The following is a 24,150-nucleotide window of genomic DNA, read 5'->3' as shown; positions in this document are numbered from 1 at the left end:
GGGTGAGAAAGAAAAATGATGTCAAGAATAGGGAAACTTTTTTTTTGGCACATAAATTTTATAATGAATTATGGTTATATTCATTGAATATAAATTTGAAACAAACTTATAATTTTGTCAAATGATATACATATAAATGTTAAAAATTAAATTTTAATCATTGAAATTATTATCAACGAATCACCTAGTGAAAACAAGAGAGGGCCAAAGTTTGTTTTCAATTCATATCCTCATTATTATTTCCCTAGCTAAGGTCCAATCCGTGATCAAACAACCATACATAATTAAACCTGTGGTTTTCATTAGCAGAAAGAAGTCAAGAAATGACCTCATTTTTTTTTTTTTTTATGATTAGGGGCTCTCAATAATTAAATACTCGAAAGGGACCTTCATAATTCTTAATTAATTAATAAGTGTAAGCTTTAGGTTAGACCTTTCCAGAGTGATCATAGTAATTTGCCCATTTTCAAGAAGTTGACCAACCATAAACCTACTGACTGCCTAAGGATAAAAATAATGTCACGTCTTTTTTTGTAAGCAAGCATGTAATATGGATGTTGATTTGATTTAATTGTTAATAAATAGTCAATCAAAATATTAAATCAATTAAAGAGGTTTTGGTAAAACAATTGATATTAGGTGAATGTAACTGTATATAAAATATTAGAAAAAAAATGTCAATATTCGCATAATTAATTAATAAAATATTAAAAATTTAATTTTATTCGTCAAAATTTAAATTTTGATAATTTTAAATAAAAGAATTTAAGAAAAAGATAAATTATTGTAATTTTGCGGTGGGATTCGGGGCATTGTAGGGAAAGTAAAAAATCTTCTCCGCTTAAAGAATGCGTTCTAGACTGATGGCGGCGTTCTACGTGTCACGCTGTCGTTTTATGACCGCTTGTTTTTCCTATCATTCTCTTCTTATTACATCCTTTTGGTCCGAGATTGAAACACAAACATACATATTCATATGCGTATAATTGTTCCAATGGCATGCCATCATTTTTTTTTTCTGTTGAAAAAAGGCACTTTTTGGAATCTTTCTCGTTCATTCACATGAAAAATACATACGCATTATTAAGTTATCAACACTAAAATGTTACCCTCGAACCAATGGTCAATTCATTATGGGAACCTCCCAACCATGTGAGTGTATTCAAAGTTGTTCATAGCGGTCTAGGGAAAGGGATTGAGACCTATGAGACTTTGGCCTAAACCATATTATCTGATTTTTAATTGACAAATTATAATGCAATTAGAAAGAAATTTTACATGGATTGAATGTTAACGAGATACCGACAGTAGTATAAGAAAGTGCTGAACCTCCATCTTCAAGTTTATACTTCATGAGTTTCCCCACTTTGGACCATCAATTTGAGTGGCAAAAGCACAAAATACAAGACTTTGAACTTTCTGAATCAAGACAGCTCTGCAAATAAAGTCAAAATACTATGTTGTTCTAACAATGTGAGGTTTTTTTTTAGGTATTGTCTACTTTTTCCTAACTTTTACAAACTTACAATGTAATATTCCATCAAAACCAGCATGGAGTAGAAGAACTTTTCATCATTCATCACAATTTACATAGCTGCAATGAGCATCGGATCATCTGATAGCAATTGCAAAGATGCTGGTTAGCTCTTAAGAAAATGATACTTTGATTCAACATAGCTCTCGGCATCCCATAGAAACGAACCAAATGCAACTGCTTCCAAGACTAGCATTGTCAACCCAGTGAAAGTGATGGAAACTACTTCATCATTTGATGTATCAATTGAACCATCGTCAAGGATCCGAATGTCAGGCCTCCCAAATAGTGCTTGTGTCTGCTTTTCAATCAAAGAAATAGCTTCTTTGGATCTTATGGTTGCATATCTCTGAAGTGTCTCAGAATCCAAATACATAACATAGGATCTCAGTCTATATGACTTTCCTTCAACGTCCATGTATCCTCCTCCATCACCATCATCATCATCATAGGGTGGGTTCCCAATCAATGAAGCTGGATCCCAGAGCTGCTTCTCTGGATTTGGATCCTTATATCTTTCTTGGTCTTTATTGAAATCCCCAGGAAGGGTTTTCATTGTTCTCTCAAGTTGAAACCGTTGATCAACTCTTCTAAGGAAATATCCATACATTATAGAAGCAGCATAGAGCTTTCCAAGTTTGATCTTGCTAATTTGAACAATGGTACTGAGGGGACCAACCACTCGGTCTCCGAGTACAAGGGATAAGTGGTTTTGTATCATCTCAAATGCTTCAGGAGAATGAACAGATTCCAGTTTCTCTTCCTGGTTTGGCCAAAAGTCCACTCGTCCAGTAGGGTCTGAAGTTGCCATTATCTTAGGAATCATTGAAATCTCATTGTCAACGAATTTCTGTACAATCAAGCAGTATATTATTTCCTCCAATGTTCTTCGTCTCTCCTTTTCTTTAACTTCAGCTATTCTCCTAAAATTCAATAGGTTCAGTTCTATCGGTAATTTTGTAATAGACTAATAGCAAACAAACAATATAGTAAGCACTAGTTGAAACTTGAAATAATGTAAATCAAACACCTATAATTAAGAAATAACTTAGCATAAACATCACTGATTCTCTGCTAAATGCTATTATCCTGTTAATTTACAAACTCACATGCATGTGTTCACACATCTAACAGTTAAATATGTGATAGTATTTCTCAACTGAAACAACTTCACAATAAAAGGAACTAACAAGGAAAGAGACAAGACTTACTTGTAAAGGAGATCTTGAGATGGTGGAGTTTCTTCTTTCTGGTCATCTTTATCGCTCTGAAGGTTCTCCAGCTGTTGATCAATGGCCGCAGGCAGTAAATGTGGATGAGTTCTCAATATTTGTGACAAAAGCTGGCCAACTGGAGATTCAAATGGTACAGGAGCAATTGGTGACAAATTATCATCTGACTCCGCTGATGCTCTCATAGTTACGCATCTTGCTCGGCACTTATCTGGTGCCATTCCTAGCTTTGGAATGCAAATTGAAGGATATCTCTAGAAAAGAAATGATTCTGTGAGAGCTAAGTAGACAACAGAAAGTATCAGAGACGGAAGATTCTATTTATAGGCCCAGAGCTCAAAGCCTCCAGGCATGACTACATAACGTACAGCTTTTTCTAAAACATGCATGCTGTAGGAGTGAGTATTTTGAAACATGTGATGTATGCTCAACCATGGACTTTTACTCAAATTGAAATCTACATTAACAAGAGATGATAGTCTTAATGACATTGCTTATAAATACTCAATATTTCCAATCAGAATTCACCATGATTTAATTTTCAAAACTGAAATTATACACTAACAGAATAATGGTTAGCCATTTCAGACTGCCAGACAATAAAAGATATCTCGGGCAACCAGGGCATCAAGTCAAAAGTATGAAGATCCAGAGGCCGTCTCCACTCAAGGATTATTTAAACTACTTAACCTAGCTGTTCTTGAATAATTAACAAAAGCAAACTGCTACTAAGTTTTCCATATCTATTTCTTTAAGTTTCGCAGAGTCACAGACCAAAGTGATGTTCTAGCATTTCATATTTTAATTTTTCATTAAAGTATCCGACTGGATGAAGTTATCATAGTAGCAATTAGGAACAAAGATTAAGCAGTTGCTAGTGGACTGCATCCAATGGCAAGAGAAAATTCCAACAGGTTTCTAATAACTAGCAAACAAGCTGGAATTTGCAACTATTAAACTAACACTAGTATCAAGAAAGAAGAAGACAAGGAGAAACCATGAAACTAATCAGCAACTTAGTATCCACTATGTAATTAGTACCAACTTTTATGTTCTCTATGTCACAAAGAATAATTATTCCAAGGGACAAACAAAAGCAGACAATTACAAATAAACTTTCAATACCAAGTTGGAGTTTTGCCCTGAAATCGGACACAACCCAAAACAAAAAAAAATGGTTTTTTTTTTAAAAGAGACTTCTGTGCTCCAAAGAAAAACCCAAAATTTAAAATTTTGCCCTGAATTCTAAAATAAAAGAAATAAGTAAAGACAGAATTTGATGCAAGGGCAACACACATATAAATATGAATAAAAAAAAGGAAAAGGAAAAGAAAAAGAAAAGGGACATACTTTGAAGAAAGAAGAAGAAAGGAAGAAGTGGCTGGAATGGAAGTGTCTGAAACTGGGGGTTCCAGCTGAAGGGATTGCTACCAACCCCTCACTTGTTACTCCTGATATCTGCATTTCTCACTTGTTAATTTTTTCTTTTGATAACCAAAAACCAGAGTTCTCAAGTTGAAGAGGAAAGCAGGGTTAAGGAGATTCCTGATAATGGTGAATACTGTAAGATGGCATGTGGTGGTTGTTAAAGCTAGTTTCTTTCAGGACTTCTCTCTCCTTTTTTTTGTTTCTGATTTGTCTTTCTATGAATATTCTATGAATTAAAATTTCTAAAATAAAAAATTCATATCTATTTTTTTTTTCAAAAAACTATATATTCAATGAAATTTATAATTTTTTACAATTAATAAAAAATATTACTTTCATTAAGGTGTCAATGGAAATAGTTACGTTTTGACTATAAATAGTATATTAAAATATTAAACAGTAATTTTAGTTTTAAATGTAATTTGCTTTCTCCTATAAAAGAACTGAATGTAAAAGTATGTATAATTTTTTTTCCTTTTTTTTCATGAATTATAAAAAAACTGAATTCTAATTTGAGTAGTTACACATTGAATTTTATAAATTTTTGTAAAAAAAAAAATCGAATTCATTTTATAAATGTGATTGGAATGGGCTTTAATAAAAGAAAGCCCAGAACTAAAATCGGAACGCTGCTGCCTTATTTGAGAGAAGCAATGAACGCTGATTCATTTTAAAAGTGTAAAGCCCTGGTCTGTCTCACTCCGTTGGTCACAGTCGTTGCACGGCCGCCGCTGCTGTCTACGTATTCGGAAAACGCTAAAGTTAAAGTCAGATCTTTTCTTATTTTTCAAAGTCAATTAATTTCTCTTTTCTTTTTTTAGTTTGTTTTAAGTTGATAAATGAAGTTGTCCAGTTCTCATTTTAGTTCAAAGATTATTGCTTGTTACTCGCCAACTTTACTAATTTCCATGTTTATCAATCTACTACTTTTCATGTTTATCAATCTGGGTTTTGCTTAAATTTCATCTGAAGAAGTGTCTTAATTTATTATGATGTGCTTGGTTTTGTTTGCTTTAATGTTTCAATTGATTCTTTTGTTGTTCTTGAATTTCAATTGCTGTTAAATTGAATAAGTTACTATCAATCTTAGTGCTCTAAATTGTAATCATTCCTCAGGTGCATTCTAAGGACTTCTAAAAAATTGAAGTTAGGACAGAATAAGCAAAGAGGAGGATTTTGTGGCCAAATAGCATTAGATCACATTGAAGAAGGGTTGATAGATGGCGTTGAGGCGTCTCCTAGGCTGGTCAGATGGTGAATTGATGAGATCGGATGCAAAGCCTTGTTCCAGATTAATGAGACAGACAGCTGGAATTTTCACTGTTGGAGGAGCTTTGGGATTTTGGGTTCTCTGTAGATTACATTATGGTCTGTTGTTCTCTTTTACTAGCTTATAAAAAGATTTTGTTCTTTCCCTCAATCTAATATGAGGTAAAAGATTCTAACATTTCATACTGTGGGTTTTATGTCGACTACAAAATTAATGGTTCTATGTTAATGCAGGCCCCAGGATTACAGTTCCTAGAAGTCTACGTTGGGCAGCCTGTGGAGCTGTTTCTGTAAGCTCAACATCTGCTTTGTTGGTTCGCCTATTCAGTCCTGAATGTGAACCCCAAAATATAGCTGCTTACGACAAGGGAAAGTAGCTCTAGGGTTCCTCACGCCTTGTCAAATTTCATGGCTGGTTTCATTAATTGACCAGTGTGGTGACAGTGTCCTTTGTTTTGTCTCTGTGATCTTTGCCGTGCCGATTGTTTATCAATTTTCCAGTAAGACATGGTGCACAAGCATCGTAGAGGGTGCTTTTTTCTGTTTTTTGTGCCATTTGCTGTAATAAGATATATCTACTGAACAGAGGAAAATATATCAGTTGAAATGGAGGGGATTCAAACTAAGATCCTGATCTCTTTAAATTTACGTTGATTTGCAGAGGGGAAGCGCCAATCCATGCATATCATAGCTAGATTCAGTTATGCAGAGGAATCCCTGTGAAACTTATTAACTTATTTAGTATAACCTAATGGCTCTTGGACATACGTTTGATGTTTCTACTTTAAAGATTTGGCATGTTGGTTACAACCTCAATTTTGTAACAGACATTGATATTGATCGTGTTGTGTTGGTTGATCACTTGAATCTGACGCAAAAACGGCATTGCTCATGGTAAGAAACATACACCATAAAAGAAAGGATACGAGCACAACAAATCCAATGCAATTGGGGGGAATAAATAAATGTGGTAAACCAAATAACTTCCAGTACCTAACTATTAAAATGAATCAGCGTTCATTACTTCTCTCAATCACACATTCATCAATCATATTTTAACATAAACAAGCTCGAAAAGTTAAAACTGTGCATACTATCCTTCTTTCAACAAAGAGAAAGGTATCACATAATATCAGTCTACATACCATCCTACGGCTTTGAGACAAGCCAGGCGATGGATTATAAGGGATATGGGAACCTAAAAACTATCAAGGTCAGCTTTGATAAAATTTAAACATGCTATGAAGAATAAAAACTTTCTGTAGCTAATTTGGTTAGGTTATGCCCCTGGAAAGAGGCATGAAACAGGGTGTATAAATCCTAGTGACTACCCTGCACAAGCTCTGTTTGTTCATCATTATTTGTATGCTGGTCATTCCTACCAGACTTCAGATCCTCGTGCCCAGGAATTTCTCCTAGCCTCTCCTGCAATATTGTAACTAACATTAGGAAGCAATTTTATTCAAACAGGTAAGTGGATGACGGGAAGAGGCAGTTCAAAGAATGGAAACATACTATCAAGTTTAATATTTTGCAAAACAAACCAAGGGCAGAACATGACCTTGAGAGAGGTATTCTCTGCAAGAAGCTGCTCATACTCGCTCTTGATACGGCTCATTTCTGATCTAAGATTGACATTCTCTTCTTTTAAAGCTTCAGCATGCTGAGCCAGTTCATCGCATTCCACCTGATTCAACAGCAAGCATTTATACAAATAAGTCATATGTGGCTTTTAAAATGGAAGATAACCTTAACAAGACCTGCAATTTCTGAAGGATACTTCATTACCTGTTTACGCAACCTGGATCTGCGAGCAGACTCTCTGTTTGATTGCTTCCTTCTCTGTCTTTTAAGCTCCCTTTCATCCTAAACCCATAAAACCAGAAATAGTGCCAGTTACATACAAAATAATAAAAAAAAAGGGCAACAAAAAACACATTTTACAACAGCAGCAAGGAATGTATGTGACAGTTGATTGGAGGAGAAAAACCTTGATTAAAAATCCAGTAAGTTTAGTTTGAAATTTAACATTTCACCTAATAAGGGTATACAACCACAGCAAACATAAAGATATTGACTCCAAGGAGATCTTGAATTTAACCATATTGTTTAGAGAGAGAAAGAGAGAGAACCTGTAACCATAGCTGTGACTGAACACTGTCCCGAGATGCAGGAGTTACTATCCCTCCAGCAACTGGAGTTGAAGGAACCTTTCCACGGATTGCAGGAATGGTAGATGAAGCTGGACTCCCCCAGTAGTCCATCCCAATATGCAAGTTTGTTGTGGGACCAGGAACAGCTGTGGCAGCCCCAGCAGTTGATATAGGTACAATAGGAATTGCTGTATTTACCATTGTATTTGGAACTCCATTCTGAGGACCATTTGCTGAGCTTCCATTCTGTGATGCTTCAACTGTAACAGAGACATTGTAGACATTCCTCAGAACACATAGCAAATGGCAATAAAATAAGGCCAAAAGATTATGTTATGACATTATCACTGTCTAACCTTCTCCATAATCTTGTCTTCCTGCAGACTTCAATTGTGAATCCTACAAATAAGGAAGATAATAAGATTTTATAGTATAACCTTGACCTGGAAATAATAAAGGGGCAATACATGTTAATGCATGACTTTGGATAAAAAATGAAGCATCAAAAGTTTTCTCATCATCAGAAGACTTCCAAGAGAGCGGCAACTGATGGGAAGTTGTAATGGAGATTATTTCGAATATAGCTTTAGCATTTATTCAATATAATTTATGGAAAAAGGAAGATGCAACCAAGGAAATCCCTTATCTTAGGGTTTTAGAAACCCTGGTCCCAGCGCCACACCATTTAAATATCTGAGAAAGTATTTTTTCTTCATCAGTCCGTGGAAAATGCTCAGTTGCAGAGTAAGTTCGCATACAATATAAAAATTTTTTATACAGTTCATCAAAAACAACTTGTCGAAGATGATTGCCTTGTCTAGGCAGTGAACACAGTTAAACTGCATGCTATTTAATAAAAGCAAAGATTGATTCAAGCCAAGTCTGGTGAATTAAAACATCAATGTTTGCAGCCCCTTCAAAACCCCAACTATTCATATCCAGAGTGTAGGGTGAAATAATAGCTATGGGCATTATTAATTCATGAAATTGTAAGTCCTGCCTTGGAATCTGCCATTTTGGCAGGGTGTTCACACTCTCCAAGATAGATGAAATAATGAAGCAAATTCAAAATAATAAACTAATAAAATGAAAAGGCAAGAGGCATTGCACTCACGTTCTGGGAGATTGCATCACTGCCATCACTTGTACCTTCACTTCCACTCTCAGCACTACAAATACACAATTATTCCACGGTCAGCTAAATTACCTAGAAAGATCATTTTGATAGCAAACACAAGCAATTAGCAAATAGTGTATGCTTAGATGAGTTGATGCCATCTAAAAGTCCAGATATGACTTCTGAGTAGCAACCAAAAGACTCAAAGCAAGGAAGGAAAATAAATGTCTACTCAATCATCTTAATTTAGGAGCTTTTCAAGCCACAAAACAAACTGAACAATTAAATAAGTCGTATTATAGAAGTTCAGGAAAAAAAAAAGACTTTTACAAACACTTTTCAAAGCTTTGTAAAACTTTGTACAACTTAAATAAGGAGAGAAGCACGGGAGGTTTATTCAAGGATGGAGGTAAAGGAGAGAGCTTCTTCAATAAAGGTCCTATTGACTTCTCAATGAAACCCAATTGTAACTGCTTTGTTTAATAGGCTCTTTTCTATATTACTCAATTCTATTAAAATTTCTCAATAAGACTAGATATGTATGTCAAGAGTAGCCCCCTTTCCCCCCTCCAATTGCAATTGACCTGAGAAATAGTCCTTGTAACTAACAATAGCATAGACTTGCAACCAAAAACTATGTAATAACTGGAAAGATCATGTCTTTTCTGCCATACCTTTTAGAATAAACTCCATTAGCAGAAGCTCCTGATGCTTTACCAAGATTATCGTTCTTTCCAGTAATCATGTTCAAACTGCCTAAACTCCCTTTTGATCTTTTAATTGGCAATTTTTCCTTGACATCAGAAGGCTTACCATCCACTTCCATGCTTCCAGGAGTATTTCCCTAGATAAAATCTCAAGAGTCAGTCTCTTGAAAGCTTGGACATAAAAACATGTCTTTGAAAAAATAAATAATAAGACAGAGTAACATAAAGTGCTCACAGAAGCCTCAACAATGATATTTGGGGAAGGCATAGCAAAAGGACTAAAAGGATAAGATCCCTGTCCAAGATTAAACCATGTCATAAAGATGGCTCCAAATCTTGAACTAGTGTGGCTATAGCAACAAAACTAAGAATGGTGAAAGGAACATACTGGAGGAATGGATGGATGCGCATATATCCCACCATGAGGATACATTGCAACGTAAGGATGTGGTGGGGTACCATAGGGAGGCATCATATGCTGCAACAAGGAAAGAATTATGTTAAAGCTTTACCGACCAGCAAATGAAATCATTAAACCTTAATAGTTAATCATGCCACCAAATTTTAAAGCTCTAACAAATCAAATCAGAATTTCAACAATCATAATAATGCACCATGCCACCATCCTACAATACCAATGCAAAATCATAAATACCTGAACCCCCCACATATATGGGGGAGCTTGAGGACTTGATGCCAAGAACCCATGTGAAGGAATGGGAGAATATGTCTGTTAGCAAACAAAAATCCACATATAATAATTCAAATTCCACATGAAAACTGAATAAAAAGCATAGAAACTAAAGATATTCATCTAACAAACCTGAAATCCTGACCAATCTGCATTTACTGCACCCGAATTAGTGGTCGAGGATGGCTCCTGAGCAACAAAAAAAGAATTAAAAAGAACAGGACAAAAATCCTTACAAGAACAACTTTAAAAACAACATAAACTTCAAAATTTTCAAACAATAATAAAAGTATACCTGCACACTAGTAGATGGTGGTGTCTTTGGCTCCTTTTTTTTTGCAGTTTTATCCATCTCACTGCTGCCCATTACTCTGAAAGCCCCTCAAACCATCCTACAAATACAATAAATACTTCCATCAACAATATGCACTTTTCTCCCACTTTCTTCCTTCAAAACGGTCCAATTTATCTAAGTCTATACTATTTTTAGAAAAAAAAAAAGGAATATCAACACAAAATAAACAATAACTTTAACATTTAAAAAAATCCCTTAAAATACATACACTTGTTGCATTAGCCTCAATAAAAAAAAAAATTCCCATTCACATCACAAACAATTTAAAAGCTAAAAAATAATTAAAACCATTAAAGTTCCAATATCCTCTCCTCTTTTTACTATATTTTCTCAGTAACCAAACAAATAACACTAAAGAGAAAGAAGTAACATGAATCCAGAGAAAGAACTAATTAAAAACAAAGTACTTAAATAAATTTTAAGGCATGCAAATGAAGCTTGTGACTAATTTACAAAGTCAAGAAACAAACAAAGTAAAAAAATTAATAAAACTGAATTACCGCTCAAAAAAACACAAATTTAAATGAAACCCAAGTCTGATCCACTGAATAGAAGCAAAATTTAAGGAGCTTCAGAGCTTGAAATTGAGTGAAGAGTTTTTTTTTTATTTTTTTTATTTTGATGGGTAGGGAAGAAGGGCATAGATGTCAATTTCGGGGAAAGATTAAGGCACGATTGGGAGACAATAAATTCTCATTCGCCCAGGTTTCTCCGGGGGAAAGATCAGTTGTTTGATATTAGGGTTTGTTAATTGTATTTTGGGGATGGGAGAGGGAGGAAAATTCACGGAGTAGATTCTATGACTCGTCGTACGGTAGTCGATTTCTCCTTTCTATTTTTCATGACCTTGCGAAATCTCCTTTTTCTCCTTCAATCAGTTACCGTTTTCAATATACGGGAAATCGGGAATTATATATTTTTTTAAGTCCACATGTTAAATTGCATCATACAAACGTCATTTATTTAAATTATGTAATTGCAAAAAAAAAACTATTGTGCGTTATTTTTTATACAAACGAAATCTTAATTTAAAAATAAAATACTACAAATATTGAGTCTTAAAACTTAAATTTATTAAATCTCATTTATATTTTTCTTTCTTCGTTTTCCTATAATAATGATTACTTAGTGTGAATAAATAAATCTTTTCTCATTAATTTCATTGTAAGCTTGTCTGAAATCCAGGTGTCCCTTTTTTTTTTCAAGACTGCTAATTTAGAATAGAATTTTTTTAAAATTTAGATATTAGGTGGATTTTTTTTTAATTAGAGTCAAGTTTTAAGTTTTATCGTCCAAACTTGATCCAGGTATATATAAAATTTATATTTTTATTATTTATTGAATTTTATATTTATATATTATATTAATAAATTATTATTTAATATTTTTAATTTAAGATAAAAATTTAATAAAAATATTATATTTATATTTAAAATAATATTTTATAAATATTATATTAAATTAAAATTATTAAATTAATTTCAAATCAAATAATTATAAATTATAAATAGACACATTTAGTTAAATAATAAAGAATATTTTAATATCAAATCAAATGTGAATGTTAAGAGATCGTTTCGAAATTAAATCAAGAAAAAGCCCACCCTAATATAACTTGTTATCATCTCCAGTACAATGTAATATAAGATTATTATAATAAATTTTAACATATCTATGAAAATAAATTAGTTTGAGATTTAAACTTAATTGACAAATCTTATACTAAAAGTTACGAGTTCGATTCATTAACGTGAATGGATTAAGTAGAATAATGTAAAAAAAAGTACAATTAAATTGAATTAAAAGCATTTCCAGAGAGAAAGGTTGAATTAAAATCAACCTCAAGCACGAGAGAAACAGAAATAATAGGTATATTTTAATTTGTATTACAAATGTGTACCGTACTATCATTTGAAATAACGGGAGTTAATGAAGTAACATGATTTTCAAGTCCATTTCTTTAATTTTGGTGCAAAGTAATTATAAAATTATTTTATATATGAAATTATCAAATTTAAATACTAATCACTAAAAATTCAATATTTTATAAAAAAATGGTACAACTTTTCACAATCTAAATTTAAATTTAAGTTAAATTGAATTTAAAATTACAAGCCTAGTCAAGATTGAGCAATTTATGAGAAAAAAATTGGCTAAGAAAACAGGAAAAAAGAAAAATTATAAAAAAAAGAAAAGAAAAAAGGGGCATTCAATATCCTTGCATAAATCTCAAACTGACCAAAGAAACAAGCCGAAACCCTGAAGCATCCAAAACCTACAAGAATCCTCTTTACGACTGTTCGTTCTTTTTTTTTTTTTTTTTTTCTTGTCTTTCAATCTACTTATCTAAGAAATGGCTTCCGACCCAGATGCGAAGCAAGAAGCGGAACGTCTGAAAGCAGTAGCAGAAACCAAATACAACAATTCAAACCTGAAATCAGCATTGAAACATGCCAAGAAAGCCCACCGTCTTTGTCCAAATCTCGAAGGCATCTCCTCAATGCTCACTGCCTTTCAAATACTTCGGGTGGCTTCCAAAGGCAACGCTGCTCCAGACTGGTACAAAATTCTCCAGGTAGAACCTTTTTCCCACATAAACTCAATCAAGAAACAGTATAGAAAACTAGCATTGATTTTGCACCCCGATAAGAACCCATATTTAGGATGTGAAGAAGCGTTTAAACTTGTGGGTGAAGGGTTTAGGATATTTTCTGATAAGATAAGGAGGCAAGAATATGATATGAAGCTTAGGATTAGGATTCAGGAGGAAAGGGTTGATGGGTTGGAAGGGAATGACTTAGTAGGTGAGACGTTTTGGACTGCCTGTTCGCGGTGTAGGTTGTTGCATAAGTTTGAAAGGAAGTATTTGGGGCACAATTTGGTCTGCCCTAGTTGCAAGAAGAGCTTTTTGGCTGTGGAGGTTGATGGAGAAGGTGGTGAGGCTGAAAGTACGGAGGAAGAGGAGGTGGTGGCTGCGGTTAGAGTGAGTGAGAGGATGAAGAGAAAGATGGGTTCGAAGGAGAACACGGATAGCCCTAAAGGTGTACGATTGGACGGGGAAAAAGGTAGTGGTGAGAAAATTAGGAGCGTGGGCTTAAGGAGGAAAGGTAGTGGTGAGAATTTGAAGGAGAAAGAGAGTGGTGGTGATGGTGATGTGGAGAAGGAAGCAGGTAGTGGTGAGTGGGGTGTTGGGAGATTGAGGAGCGGGGGTTTGAGGAAGAGGATGAGTACTGTTGGGGAGGTATTGGCAAGGTCAGTGGCTGCAAAGGTTGGAGATGATGAGATGAAGGAGAGATCAAAGTCAAAGTTGGCAAAAGTTGCAGAGGAGACAATGACACTTGCAGAAATGCAGTTGGAAATGAAGCGAAAGGTGAATCAAGGAAAGGAAAAATTGAATGTAAAAGTGAAGGAGACAGATGTGGGAGAAAAGGAGAAGGAAAAAGATAGACATGAGCTTAAAGAAAATAGAGTTTCAAAGAATGAGAAACAGAAGGCATTGGAGAAGACTAGGGATTTTGAGATTGAGAGTGAAGGACCTTCAAAGACAAGTGGAAATTTGGGGATTATGACACGTGCAATTAAGAAAAAGAGTGTAGATTTGGAATCCAAGACTCAAGAGGGTGGGAAGAAGAAACAAAATGCAGAGCTCACAAAGCAAATGACTTCTAGGAAGAGAGCAAGTCAGGACATTGGGAAGCGCCGTGGTTTAAAGAGTGGGGACATGGAAACTATGGCTGTGGAGGATTCTGATTTCTATGATTTTGATAAAGATAGATCGGAAAGGAATTTTAAGAAAGGGCAAGTGTGGGCTATATATGATGATGATGATGGAATGCCTAGGCATTATGGTTTGATTGAGGAAGTATTTTCAGTACATCCTTTTGAAGTGAAGATGAGTTGGTTGGACTTTCAGAATAATGGGGATGACAGGTTGCTTAGTTGGGAGAAAGTGGGATTTTATGTATCTTGTGGGAGATTTAAAGTTGCTAGGAAGAGTTCCATTAACTCTGTGAATATCTTTTCACACATGGTGGAATGTGAAAGGGCAGCAAAGGAATTTTATAGGATTTATCCAAAGAAGGGTTCAGTTTGGGCTCTTTATAATGAAGCTAAATTAGGTGCAGCAGGAAGAAGCCTTTCAGCTAGAGATAAACACTGCTATAATATAGTTGTGGTTTTAACTACCTACAGTGATATTCATGGATTGAGCATGGCATATCTTGAGAAGGTTGATGGATTCAGGGCAATATTTAAGAGACAGGAGATTGGATGTCAGGCTATTATATGGCTTGAGAAAAATGATATTCGGATGTTTTCACATCAGATTCCTGCACGGAAGCTTTCTGGCGATGATGTCCCTGATCTTTTGAAAGACTGTTGGGAACTTGATCCTGCTTCACTTCCTCCTGACCTTCTTGCTATTGGCAGGGAAAGATGACATGTTTTTCAGAAAGCTAATTTGCTTGCTGTATAGCTTTTGCTTGATTGTTTGGGAGGACCCCTTTTGATGTAAGTTAAGTACCTTGCAGAGGCAGATAATGAATATTTTTAGTTGCTTTATAATTTCTACGAGCACATAATATTCAATGAGTTGATGCAAATATTTCTCACCTCTTGTTTTTTTGATGGGCAGATTGTGAGTAGCCATCCTGGTTTTTACAAACTAGTTAGTTTTCTCTTACCAACTGTTTCATGTTTTTTGATAACTGTTTGATGTGGGTAGAATATTTTGCTTCCTGCACTCATAAAGAAAATTTATGCATTATGTAAATGATATTCTTTTAGGTGTAGAGTGTACTTGATTTTTGCTTCCTGCCTATTAAACTACTTGATAGGTGTTACTTGGAAGTGATAACCAACAAGATAGTGCCTGGTCCATTTCCTACGAATGGATTCCAAAGTTTCCTGCATACCAGCTCTGGTGACTTGCATTTTCAATACTTTTACAATGTGGCAACTTTCTCGACTTTTTAACTGGTTTAGTATTGTAGCTTTGCTTCAATGATGAACATAATTTGTACTTGACAAATCTTATTTTCATGATAGGCAATTATAAGTACTTTTCATGATTGGACTTCATGTTTCAATGATCTGTAAATTGATTACAATCTCAAAGGCAACCATAGAAATCTTACAGGCTATGGTCTCATGGGGCAATATTTTCTTGATGATGATCTTGTTGAATTCATTGTGTATGAGAATTATCAATTTTATCAAAGTTTAATCCTATAGGGCAGTTTTTTTTTCACCACTTGATTGGGTTTGAGTTACCTGATTATTTTTTATCTTTTTTTTTTTTTGGTAGAAAAAATGTTACAATCTAAAGGTAGGGAAAAGATTATAAATACTAAAATTTGAATTAAGATATGTTAAATGCTCTTTTCTAAGGGTAATCGAATGAATTAATCAGGGTTAAATATGATTAAAATATATTTAAAGAAAGAAAAATGTAATTAATGCATTATTTTTTATTGAAAATTTGTAAAATAATGCATTAAATACAAGTTTTTTTTTCTTTTAAAATAATAATTAAATAATATTTAATGGATAAATTACAATATCTTTTAAAATACAAACTTGAAGATAAAGAAGTCAAAAGAATTCAAGAATGTAATAATATTAAAACTAGTAAAATTACTGCTTAAAAATGGAATTACAAGTAATTTCATAAACCACCAAATTTAATTTTTAACATTATTTCTCTAATTTGATAAAATCTGTACTTATATATATTTATACAAGCAAAGGTAAATTTAAATTATAAAAAAAAATTAAAGAAGAATCAAAGCCCATTGAGAAGCTGATTTTGAGATATGTTGGATAAAAAATACTACTCATTAATATTATCGGGTCTGATCGAATGGGTTAACAAATAGTAAAATGCGTTAAAAAAGCCCCATCCATTTGGCCCGGATCTTCGAGTGCACCCACTCGGCCTATAACTTCGTCTCAGTCTGTTCAGTTATCCCCTAAACAGAAGAAAAAAAGAAAAACCGAGAAAAATCAAAGAAATTGAATTCTGTGTCTGTGATTGATCGCCATCGCCATGGATTCGTAAGCTTTTCTCTTTTTATCTTGAAATTAGGGTTTAATTTTTGATCGAAAGTTTTTCTTTATAGAAAACCTAGGGTTTGTTAATGGTGATTATTTGTTTTGGGTCTTTTATAGTTATCGCGATGAGGAAGGAGAGCCGATTATGGACTATGACGACATTCAATCGGACCCCGGTTCGCCTGAGCCACGGCAAGACCTTCTCGATGACGTGGAGGATGACATGGGAGATTGGGGCCAACGAGAACGATCGCAGACGCCGGTTTACGATACCGATAAGGTTGGGAAGCCGAGAAAAAGGCTAGTCAAGAAGGGAGGATCTATGGGAAAAGAGAGTACGGATGCCCCGGAGTTTTTAGATGAGGACGAAGAGGCCAATTTTGGGAGGGAAGGGTCGGAGTCGGATGCGAAGAAGAGGAATAAGAAGGAGAAGAGGCACAAGGAGAAACATTATGGGGGTGGTGGTGAGAAAGGAACTGTTAAAAGGTTGGGGAAGTCAGAGGAAGTGAATGAGATGTGGGAATGGGTTAATCCTGAGGTATTTTCTTTTTCTTTTTTTCCCCCCTCTTTTTAAGTAATTGAATTATTGATTGTTGTTTGATTTGATTCGTGGTTTAGGAGATTTGGGTTTTCATTTTATGGATTTACAATAGCTTCAGTTGCATGAAAAGTGATAAACTATGTTTCCTTGTTTATTTGTTGAAGCCAAGTTCCTAAATTGTTTACTGAAATTTGGAATCAGTGAAATGTTTGTTGGTTTGTTTACATTTAAGCTAAAACGTGGTTATGAAATAAAGCAGAAAAGGAGAAAACAAAATGATTAGTTGCTACCTTTCTTTTTTTAATTATATTTTGTTAGTTTGTGATATTTAATAGTTCTCAGTAAAAATACCTAGATTAGTTTGTGTTTTTTGACTAGTTAAAATTGAGAATTGAACCTTTTCTTTATTGTTGTTGGAAAGCAAAACCTTTTGCGAGCATGCTAAAATGGTTTTTAATTCTTTCAGTTCACAGATTAAAGGACATTATGATCTCCTATTTCAACCACAATATGTTCACAAGGTTAAGAATCATTTTTGAAATATTGGCTTCAGGATTTATCATTATCATTGCTGCTAGTATAGAATGCCTTTTTATTGTTCTTTCAATGGATAAATTAGAAAGCAATTTTATCGGTTCTCATTGATGATTTGGTTTCTCTTCTCTACGATTCTATTTGATTATGTATGAAGTGGCTTACTAAGATATGCTTGTTGATGTAGTTTAATTTCTTCCTTAAAATTTAATAAAATGAGGTCGAAGACTAACCAAGTTTTTTCTTTGTGGAATAGAATGATCAAGAGGGTACCAGGACTATGGATGATGATGACTTCATAGATGACAGTGGCGTCGACCCTGTGGACAGATATGGGAGCGACAATGAAGCAAGGTCGCCTGGTGCTGCCCCTCAGGTTGTCAATCATCTTTGTATGGCTTTCATGTATGTTTGTCTTCATGTTGATAAAGAGTTTTAGGAAACTGGGTTTGCTATGATATTTATAGATTTATGTACTTAGAAATACAAATTCAGTGGTTGCTTAAATGAGATATGAAGAGTTTTTTATAGTTTTTTGGTTCATTTTTATGATCTTTTAGGCAGAGGAAGATGATGAGGATCCGGAGATTAAGGAGTTATTTAAGATGGGTAAAAAAAGGAAGAAGAATGAGAAAAGTCCCGCAGAAATTGCATTGCTAGTCGAGAGTGTCATGGCTGAGCTTGAGGTAACCGCTGAAGAAGATGCAGAGCTTAATAGACAGGGGAAGCCTGCGATTAATAAACTCAAGAAGTTGCCTCTTCTTACTGAGGTTCTCTCAAAGTAAGCTGCTTGCAAAGTTAATATGGTTTCCTTGTATTTATCTAGAAATGATCATTCTCATCTTCTTTTAAATTACTCTTTATGCAGGAAGCAGCTTCAACCAGAATTCTTAGATCATGGAGTTTTAACCTTGTTGAAAAATTGGCTTGAACCCCTTCCCGATGGAAGCTTACCAAATATAAATATCCGTGCAGCTATTTTGCAGATTTTGACTGATGTATAAACTGGCCTTCTTTCTATTTTGGCCTGTGTAATAATGGTCACAGCCCTGACATTCTGTTGTGTGAAAAACTGAAATCTTTTTTTTTTCATGCAGTTTCCAATTGATCTAGAGCAGCATGATAGAAGGGAGCAGCTAAAAAGAAGTGGTCTTGGAAAGGTTAGGAACTTTCATACAGTAACAATTGCATTCAGCTTTGTATTTTGAAGCATCTTGGATTGGTTTTTGATTCTTTTTACACCCAATGGGCAGGTCATTATGTTTTTATCAAAATCTGATGAGGAAACCACTTCCAACAGGAAACTTGCCAAGGATTTGGTTGATAAATGGGTAATGTTCTGGTTTAAGCTCCTGTTCTTTATATTCTCAAAATTTCCCCTATTTCCTTCTTATCTGCTTTGTATCTGTATCAGCAACAGTCATGCCTTGTGGCCTTTATATTTCATTTTTTATTCATTAGTATGTTGCCTATAGGAGTATAGTTTTGATTGCTCAATTTTTAGTGCTTGTGATTTCAATAAAGCCTTCAGCTTATTTTAATCAAATTTTGCCTATTAACTTTATGTTTCTCAGAATGTCTTAAAAGATCTTTTATGTATATCCATGGAACTCTTTTCTGTCCATATGTATTAACTCTTTATATAATTTTGAACATAATGCAGAGTAGACCAATCTTTAATAAGAGCACAAGGTTTGAGGACATGAGAAATGTTGAAGATGATAGGGTTCCCTTGCGAAGGCCATCTGTGAAAAGGTACCCTTTTTAGTCAGTTTTATGCAAAATATGTCATCTTGTTTGCTTGCAATGTTTTTTATGTTTGCATACGTTTTCATATTGTGTTTCTTATTAATTTTTTTTAAACTCTTTTGTAGGCCTGCAAATAGAGCTGCATCAATGGAATCTAGAGATGGTGACTTTGATTTGGATATTTCTCGGTAAGATGTAACCTAACGCTTGATTTGACATGATTATTCTGATTCTATTTGCTCTTGACTATAATTGTTGGTTATAAAATTACAGGGACCACAAGTCTAGTCGGTCATCGTCAGGTCAAAATGCTTCAAGGTCAGAATCTTCTTCAAGGCTGCATGCTTCAAGGCCAGATGCAACACCAATGGATTTTGTTGTGCGTCCCCAGTCTAAGATTGATCCAGATGAAATTAGAGCTCGTGCAAAACAAGTTGTACAAGATCAGCGACGTTTAAAGGTTTCTTTTTCTCTCCGAGTTTCAAATTCTGTTGGTTTATTGTTTGGAAAAGGTTATTTGGTCAATGAAACCAAACGGGATGTTTATCTATATTGTTCCTTTAAGAGTATACCCGCTTAGTACCTCTTTAAATTTACTTCATGGTGGTAGAGAATGATCTATTCTCTCTATATTCTATTCTCTATATTTTCTGAAATCGAATGTTGACCTTTTCATGGCAGATGAATAAGAAGTTGCAGCAGTTGAAAGCACCGAAAAAGAAGCAGCTGCAGGCAACTAAACTTAGTGTTGAGGGTCGTGGTATGCTTAAGTACCTGTAAATGATACCCAAATTGGCATTGGCATGAAAGAAGGATGCACTGTATTTTTCTCTAAAGATAGCTACTTCATGTATCTTGATTCAAATGTTTCTGTTTTTCATCCAACCGGACCAAATTATTGAGAGTCGTTCACCATCCAAAAAAATCTTCATTGGACCATCTTCACATTTCATTATATTTTGACTCGGAAAAATGTGTTCAGTTCAAATAAATATGTTAATGCAATGTCTCGAGTGCCTGCCTAAATGTTAATGAACATGCATGTTAGGCTATTTATTTATTTATTTTTGTTGTCAACCATCTCCTCTTATGACTGATAGCTTGAAAACGGTAACGGCTTCTGCCTCCATGCATAACCGGTCAAACAATCACAAAAGACTATAATTATAGCTCAAATTTAATCAGTCGCTGTAATTCAACCCAAAAACATGGTTTTAAAGTCATTTCATTTACCTATAACAACAACGAATTCCATCATGATCTAGTTGCAAGGAAAATCAATGGCTTGCAAAAAAACCAATGATATTGTATTGTATGATCCTTAGTATAGAATGATCTAGAATTTTATTATGTTTAATAGAGGTACAACTACAATATCTTTCACCAAATAATTATCTTGTGATATTATCTTCTTATGCAGCTCAAATTCAAATGTCAACAGTCTATACATTTTTTTCTAATCGTCTATCAATAAAAACTACTCGGTCATCCATCCATTGGCAAGATGCCTTATCTGCTCTTTTCCCTGAAAAATATTTACTTTTAAGGACGGGAAAAAAAGGAAAGACAATATACAAAATAACATATAGCTCAATAAATGACGAGCTTAACAAGGGGAGAACACTTTTGAGTTTCCAAATTCTGAAGTAAACCTCAAATAACATAGATGCCTTCTTTTCTCTACATGTTGGCCTTCAAATTTCTCCTGGAATGAATGTTGGAATGAACATGAATATGTTTGACACATGTTGGAATTCTCTTCTGAAAAGAATACGGTGGCAAGTGCAGCAAGATAGACATATTGTCCATCAAAATCCCATTTTGGAGGTTGCAAGTAGCACTCGTTCTATTGAAAAATAGCTTGGCTTGGCTTCTGAAATGATTCGAGCAATGGAGTTGATGATGATGATGATGGAAATGGACAATATTTTCCAAATAGGTCCCACACCAGTGTCTGAAGTTAGCTAAATGCTAGCCTATATAAAGAACTTTGACGATCATCTTAATCTTGATAATCTTTTCCGTTTTCTGTTCTTCTGCAGATTCTTTGTGATACTCTTGGAACTAGATGGAAGAGCTGGAAGGGAAGCTGGTATACCAACAAATGTTCTGCCCTTCTTAGAAACCCATTTCAATGGCATATTATTAACTACAATGCCAATATCATTTGAACTATTCAGTTCAACAAGTTGTTTGGTTTGATCAAGCATCTGGCGGGTCCAGGCAACTGACTCATCTAATGCAATTGAGTCATCCATTGGTTTCTTCCAAAGATCCATCAATATCTCTCTAAATGACTGAAAAGACATGGAGGGTTTATAGCCTTCATCAGTTTCACAGATCATGTTGACCTTGATGACATGCTTGCAAATATTTCCTTGCATTGACCATGCACAATCACAGAAAGCAAAGTCTGATCCAGGATTCCAAACTAAATGTGTAATGCTGCTGTCTTTCAAACTTGCTACCTTTGCAAATAGGTGGCCCTTATCATCTAAGGTAACAGCAGAATCAGGAATTTGCAGTGCTCGGTGCCAAGATGTAGATGCAATGTATTCCTCCTTGACATTTTGAAAAGAATCACTTTCATCTGCATACCGATCAAGCCAATACGCTGAATGCAACTCAGTTGTCAGCTTGTGCACTAACCAGTCAACTCTCTGAAGTGCACCAAGATGTGAATCATCAAACAATTTTGTTTTCAGCTTCACATGGTAGGCTTCTATGGCACCAGATGCCTCCTGGCTTGCAAGTGGAAGAGTTCTCATTGTTGAAAGCCACATTTCTGTCAAACAGAAGTAAACAGAAGTGAACAACATCAGTATTAGACATGGAAACCTTCATGGCATTAGCATATTTGTGCATGAGCAATGGTGAGAGAGATCTAACCAATCTTTGGCACCCAAGAGGATTTGAAATAATCCATGAAGGCAGTCTGATCAACAAAATCCTGAATTAGTTCTTCCAAGGCAACTGAAATATTTACACCACCCCAAATGCCATAAGCTACTTCGCCTAGGCGCTTAAAAATTTCTCGCTGAACTTCAATGTTGGAACATTTCTTAACCAAATTCCTCAACCAAGATCTACGAACACGCCAAAGGGCAAATAGGATAGGACAACAAAAAGTATCCCTGATAAAACAGTCAAAACAGGTGTAAGAAAGTGATACACTCAGTTCAAACCAAATTTTAAAGCAAAAATACCCTGCCTTATGGGATCAATCTCCATGGCTGCATCATCAATAACAAAACCATTGGTCTTCCATCCAGGCTCTATGCTCCGAGTTCGATCGACCAAAGCTTTCGTCCATTTAGCCACATCTGCCTTTGCAATGCTGCGGGTAATAATCCATGCAACAGGTAATGCATGGTGTCTCGAATCAAAGACAAGAAGGGTGCACAAAGGGTACTGCATTAAGAACATTAACATGTAATACCAGATGAAATCGCCTTCTTAATGCTCTGAACAAACACAAATCAACAATCAACCAGTTTATTACCTTGAGTCTTTTAATACCAAATGTTGAATCAGCTGCAAGAAGACTACGATGGCCAAAACGAACCATCTGTTGCAACTGCCATTCTGTTTGAATCCCAAGAATGAAAGGATCTGTCTCAGAAGTGTCCTGATAGAAAAATATTGATTTCTTATTGCGTTCAACCCACATACGGATGCTAGCTTGATCATCTAGATCTAACTCGTGGGTAGATCTTTTAATGATCATCCCAAGTTTGCGGACATATTGGGAAGCAAGTGTACTAACTGTTGCATCTGAACCACAGTATCGTTGAATGTACTCAATGTGTTTCTCTAGCACGTTTTCTTCAGGAATGCCCAGATAGATCATAGACATTGTTTGTTGTTGAATCTCATTGGAAATATATGGAATTTTCTTGGCACCAGGGCCAATGGCATCTTTGTCAAGGGGCCCATGGCAAACAAAACCAGACTTGTTTATGTGGCGTCTCTCGTTGTATATAATAAGAGCAAGTGATGGACGAGCATAAAGACGTTTGACAACAAAATGGCACGTGCATCCTCGCATGGATTGAGGTCTAGCAGCCCGATTTCGGGTGTTTAGACGATATTTTCGACTAGGTAATACACCTCCACCTTCCCCATAATTTTCCGGACCAAAGGAACACCAATATCTTCCCATATACAAAGGAAAACATAAAAACAAAATGTTTATTTTCAGGTAGAACTCATTAATGAAAAATTTTTCATATCATCTAGCACTTAAGGAAACATATCAGAGTTTGTGTAATGATAGAATTTATCAAAAGGGAAGAACCCTTACACTAGGAAAGTAGGGAAACTAAAAGAGCACAAAAAGGGAAACATTGTAAAGCAAGATTCATACTTACAGTCTATATTCCAAATATTCATCACTTTTATACTCCTTTAAACTGCCCTTTGATCGTTTCCGTCCCCTCTCAATATGAAATCGTGTTGGGCATTCCACATTGGAGCATTCTCCAATTATAAATTCATCTACTCGAGCATAAGGAATGAGTGCTACATCATCATGGTGCTCAGCTGTGCCAAACTTTTTCCAAGTCAAATCAGCAGAAGAGAACTCCTCCTCTGGTGGATCTTGCACTGGAATATCAAGAATCGATTCAACTATCTCCATCGATAAATTCTGTCAACCTCTAAAATTTACTATTGAGCCAACATGACATTCAGCAGCATACCTGCAAAATTAAGCATAGAGAATACCATGATCAATAGAATGACAAATGATAAAATCTACAAACATAATGCAAGAACCATCTCATAAATT

The 24,150-nt window shown here is 34.9% G+C and overlaps 6 protein-coding genes across 12 annotated transcripts; 3 read left to right on the top strand and 3 right to left on the bottom strand.

Annotated features, from left to right (window-relative positions):
- Nucleotides 1–1,315: 1,315 nt before the first annotated feature.
- LOC111291394 (beta-casein (DUF760)) lies at nucleotides 1,316–4,424 on the bottom strand. 2 transcript variants are annotated; one of them, XM_022883091.2, is made up of 3 exons: nucleotides 4,117–4,424; nucleotides 2,746–3,020; nucleotides 1,316–2,457 (listed from the first exon to the last, which is right to left on the bottom strand). In XM_022883091.2, exons 1-3 carry the CDS (start codon nucleotides 4,228–4,230, stop codon nucleotides 1,641–1,643), a joined length of 1,206 nt encoding a protein of 401 aa, XP_022738826.1. In that variant the 5' UTR covers nucleotides 4,231–4,424; the 3' UTR covers nucleotides 1,316–1,640. The 2 variants fall into 2 exon arrangements, with proteins under 2 accessions (XP_022738826.1, XP_022738827.1); XM_022883092.2 differs by having other exon boundaries at nucleotides 1,417–2,457; nucleotides 2,746–3,046; nucleotides 4,117–4,256.
- Nucleotides 4,425–4,816: 392 nt separating this feature from the next.
- On the top strand, nucleotides 4,817–5,976 carry LOC111290365 (40S ribosomal protein). Of its 3 annotated transcripts, none has more exons than XM_022881648.2 (3): nucleotides 4,817–4,955; nucleotides 5,311–5,562; nucleotides 5,698–5,976. In XM_022881648.2, the coding sequence occupies exons 2-3, from the start codon at nucleotides 5,415–5,417 to the stop codon at nucleotides 5,838–5,840; spliced, it is 291 nt and encodes a 96-aa protein (XP_022737383.1). In that variant the 5' UTR covers nucleotides 4,817–4,955; nucleotides 5,311–5,414; the 3' UTR covers nucleotides 5,841–5,976. The 3 variants fall into 3 exon arrangements, with proteins under 3 accessions (XP_022737383.1, XP_022737382.1, XP_089623579.1); XM_022881647.2 differs by having other exon boundaries at nucleotides 4,831–4,961; XM_089767453.1 differs by lacking the exon at nucleotides 4,817–4,955 and having other exon boundaries at nucleotides 5,270–5,562.
- A 563-nt stretch (nucleotides 5,977–6,539) lies between these two features.
- On the bottom strand, nucleotides 6,540–11,352 carry LOC111290364 (bZIP transcription factor 16-like). 3 transcript variants are annotated; one of them, XM_022881645.2, is made up of 13 exons: nucleotides 10,987–11,352; nucleotides 10,427–10,523; nucleotides 10,264–10,320; nucleotides 10,096–10,170; nucleotides 9,829–9,918; nucleotides 9,676–9,735; nucleotides 9,408–9,577; nucleotides 8,731–8,785; nucleotides 7,973–8,015; nucleotides 7,596–7,876; nucleotides 7,252–7,329; nucleotides 7,025–7,150; nucleotides 6,540–6,888 (listed from the first exon to the last, which is right to left on the bottom strand). In XM_022881645.2, the coding sequence occupies exons 2-13, from the start codon at nucleotides 10,496–10,498 to the stop codon at nucleotides 6,784–6,786; spliced, it is 1,212 nt and encodes a 403-aa protein (XP_022737380.1). In that variant the 5' UTR covers nucleotides 10,499–10,523; nucleotides 10,987–11,352; the 3' UTR covers nucleotides 6,540–6,783. The 3 variants fall into 3 exon arrangements, with proteins under 3 accessions (XP_022737380.1, XP_089623577.1, XP_022737381.1); XM_089767451.1 differs by having other exon boundaries at nucleotides 6,979–7,150; nucleotides 10,987–11,297; XM_022881646.2 differs by lacking the exon at nucleotides 9,676–9,735 and having other exon boundaries at nucleotides 10,987–11,297.
- Nucleotides 11,353–12,674: 1,322 nt separating this feature from the next.
- LOC111290394 (uncharacterized) lies at nucleotides 12,675–15,560 on the top strand. 2 transcript variants are annotated; one of them, XM_089767450.1, is made up of 2 exons: nucleotides 12,675–14,995; nucleotides 15,322–15,560. In XM_089767450.1, the coding sequence occupies exon 1, from the start codon at nucleotides 12,840–12,842 to the stop codon at nucleotides 14,922–14,924; it is 2,085 nt and encodes a 694-aa protein (XP_089623576.1). In that variant the 5' UTR covers nucleotides 12,675–12,839; the 3' UTR covers nucleotides 14,925–14,995; nucleotides 15,322–15,560. The 2 variants fall into 2 exon arrangements, with proteins under 2 accessions (XP_089623576.1, XP_089623575.1); XM_089767449.1 differs by lacking the exon at nucleotides 15,322–15,560 and adding an exon at nucleotides 15,120–15,270.
- Nucleotides 15,561–16,457: 897 nt separating this feature from the next.
- Nucleotides 16,458–20,366, top strand: IWS1 (Transcription elongation factor (TFIIS) family protein). The gene is made up of 11 exons (XM_022882243.2): nucleotides 16,458–16,540; nucleotides 16,655–17,075; nucleotides 17,869–17,988; nucleotides 18,173–18,393; nucleotides 18,481–18,610; nucleotides 18,710–18,772; nucleotides 18,866–18,943; nucleotides 19,276–19,367; nucleotides 19,487–19,549; nucleotides 19,635–19,821; nucleotides 20,043–20,366. Exons 1-11 carry the CDS (start codon nucleotides 16,533–16,535, stop codon nucleotides 20,139–20,141), a joined length of 1,482 nt encoding a protein of 493 aa, XP_022737978.1. The 5' UTR covers nucleotides 16,458–16,532; the 3' UTR covers nucleotides 20,142–20,366.
- Nucleotides 20,367–20,688: 322 nt separating this feature from the next.
- Nucleotides 20,689–24,000, bottom strand: LOC111290777 (uncharacterized). The gene is made up of 5 exons (XM_022882241.2): nucleotides 23,732–24,000; nucleotides 22,864–23,515; nucleotides 22,573–22,772; nucleotides 22,251–22,495; nucleotides 20,689–22,146 (listed from the first exon to the last, which is right to left on the bottom strand). Exons 1-5 carry the CDS (start codon nucleotides 23,998–24,000, stop codon nucleotides 21,359–21,361), a joined length of 2,154 nt encoding a protein of 717 aa, XP_022737976.2. The 3' UTR covers nucleotides 20,689–21,358.
- Between the last annotated feature and the right edge of the window lie 150 nt (nucleotides 24,001–24,150).

Source organism: Durio zibethinus, chromosome 11, assembly GCF_047325235.1.
Source record: "Durio zibethinus cultivar Kanyao isolate XHJ-2024 chromosome 11, ASM4732523v1, whole genome shotgun sequence".
NCBI classification, from domain to species: domain Eukaryota; kingdom Viridiplantae; phylum Streptophyta; class Magnoliopsida; order Malvales; family Malvaceae; genus Durio; species Durio zibethinus.
The sequence above is the reverse complement of the archived record's forward strand: the minus strand, read 5'-3'. Positions and strand labels throughout refer to the sequence as shown.

Coding starts and splice junctions, on each gene's coding strand:
- LOC111291394 (XM_022883091.2), bottom strand. CDS start 4,230: ATGCAGATATCAGGAGTAACAAGTGAGGGGTTGGTAGCAATCCCTTCA. Junction 3,021..4,116: donor TTTCTTCTTCTTTCTTCAAA/GTATGTCCCTTT, acceptor TTTCTTTTCTAG/AGATATCCTTCAATTTGCAT. Junction 2,458..2,745: donor TCTCAAGATCTCCTTTACAA/GTAAGTCTTGTC, acceptor ATTGAATTTTAG/GAGAATAGCTGAAGTTAAAG.
- LOC111290365 (XM_022881648.2), top strand. CDS start 5,415: ATGGCGTTGAGGCGTCTCCTAGGCTGGTCAGATGGTGAATTGATGAGA. Junction 5,563..5,697: donor TCTCTGTAGATTACATTATG/GTCTGTTGTTCT, acceptor ATGTTAATGCAG/GCCCCAGGATTACAGTTCCT.
- LOC111290364 (XM_022881645.2), bottom strand. CDS start 10,498: ATGGGCAGCAGTGAGATGGATAAAACTGCAAAAAAAAAGGAGCCAAAG. Junction 9,736..9,828: donor CGCATCCATCCATTCCTCCA/GTATGTTCCTTT, acceptor AATCTTGGACAG/GGATCTTATCCTTTTAGTCC. Junction 7,330..7,595: donor AGTCACAGCTATGGTTACAG/GTTCTCTCTCTT, acceptor TTATGGGTTTAG/GATGAAAGGGAGCTTAAAAG.
- LOC111290394 (XM_089767450.1), top strand. CDS start 12,840: ATGGCTTCCGACCCAGATGCGAAGCAAGAAGCGGAACGTCTGAAAGCA.
- IWS1 (XM_022882243.2), top strand. Junction 17,076..17,868: donor GGGAATGGGTTAATCCTGAG/GTATTTTCTTTT, acceptor TTTGTGGAATAG/AATGATCAAGAGGGTACCAG. Junction 17,989..18,172: donor CGCCTGGTGCTGCCCCTCAG/GTTGTCAATCAT, acceptor ATGATCTTTTAG/GCAGAGGAAGATGATGAGGA.
- LOC111290777 (XM_022882241.2), bottom strand. CDS start 24,000: ATGGAGATAGTTGAATCGATTCTTGATATTCCAGTGCAAGATCCACCA. Junction 22,773..22,863: donor TTGGTATTAAAAGACTCAAG/GTAATAAACTGG, acceptor TTCTTAATGCAG/TACCCTTTGTGCACCCTTCT. Junction 22,147..22,250: donor CTCTTGGGTGCCAAAGATTG/GTTAGATCTCTC, acceptor TCTGTTTGACAG/AAATGTGGCTTTCAACAATG.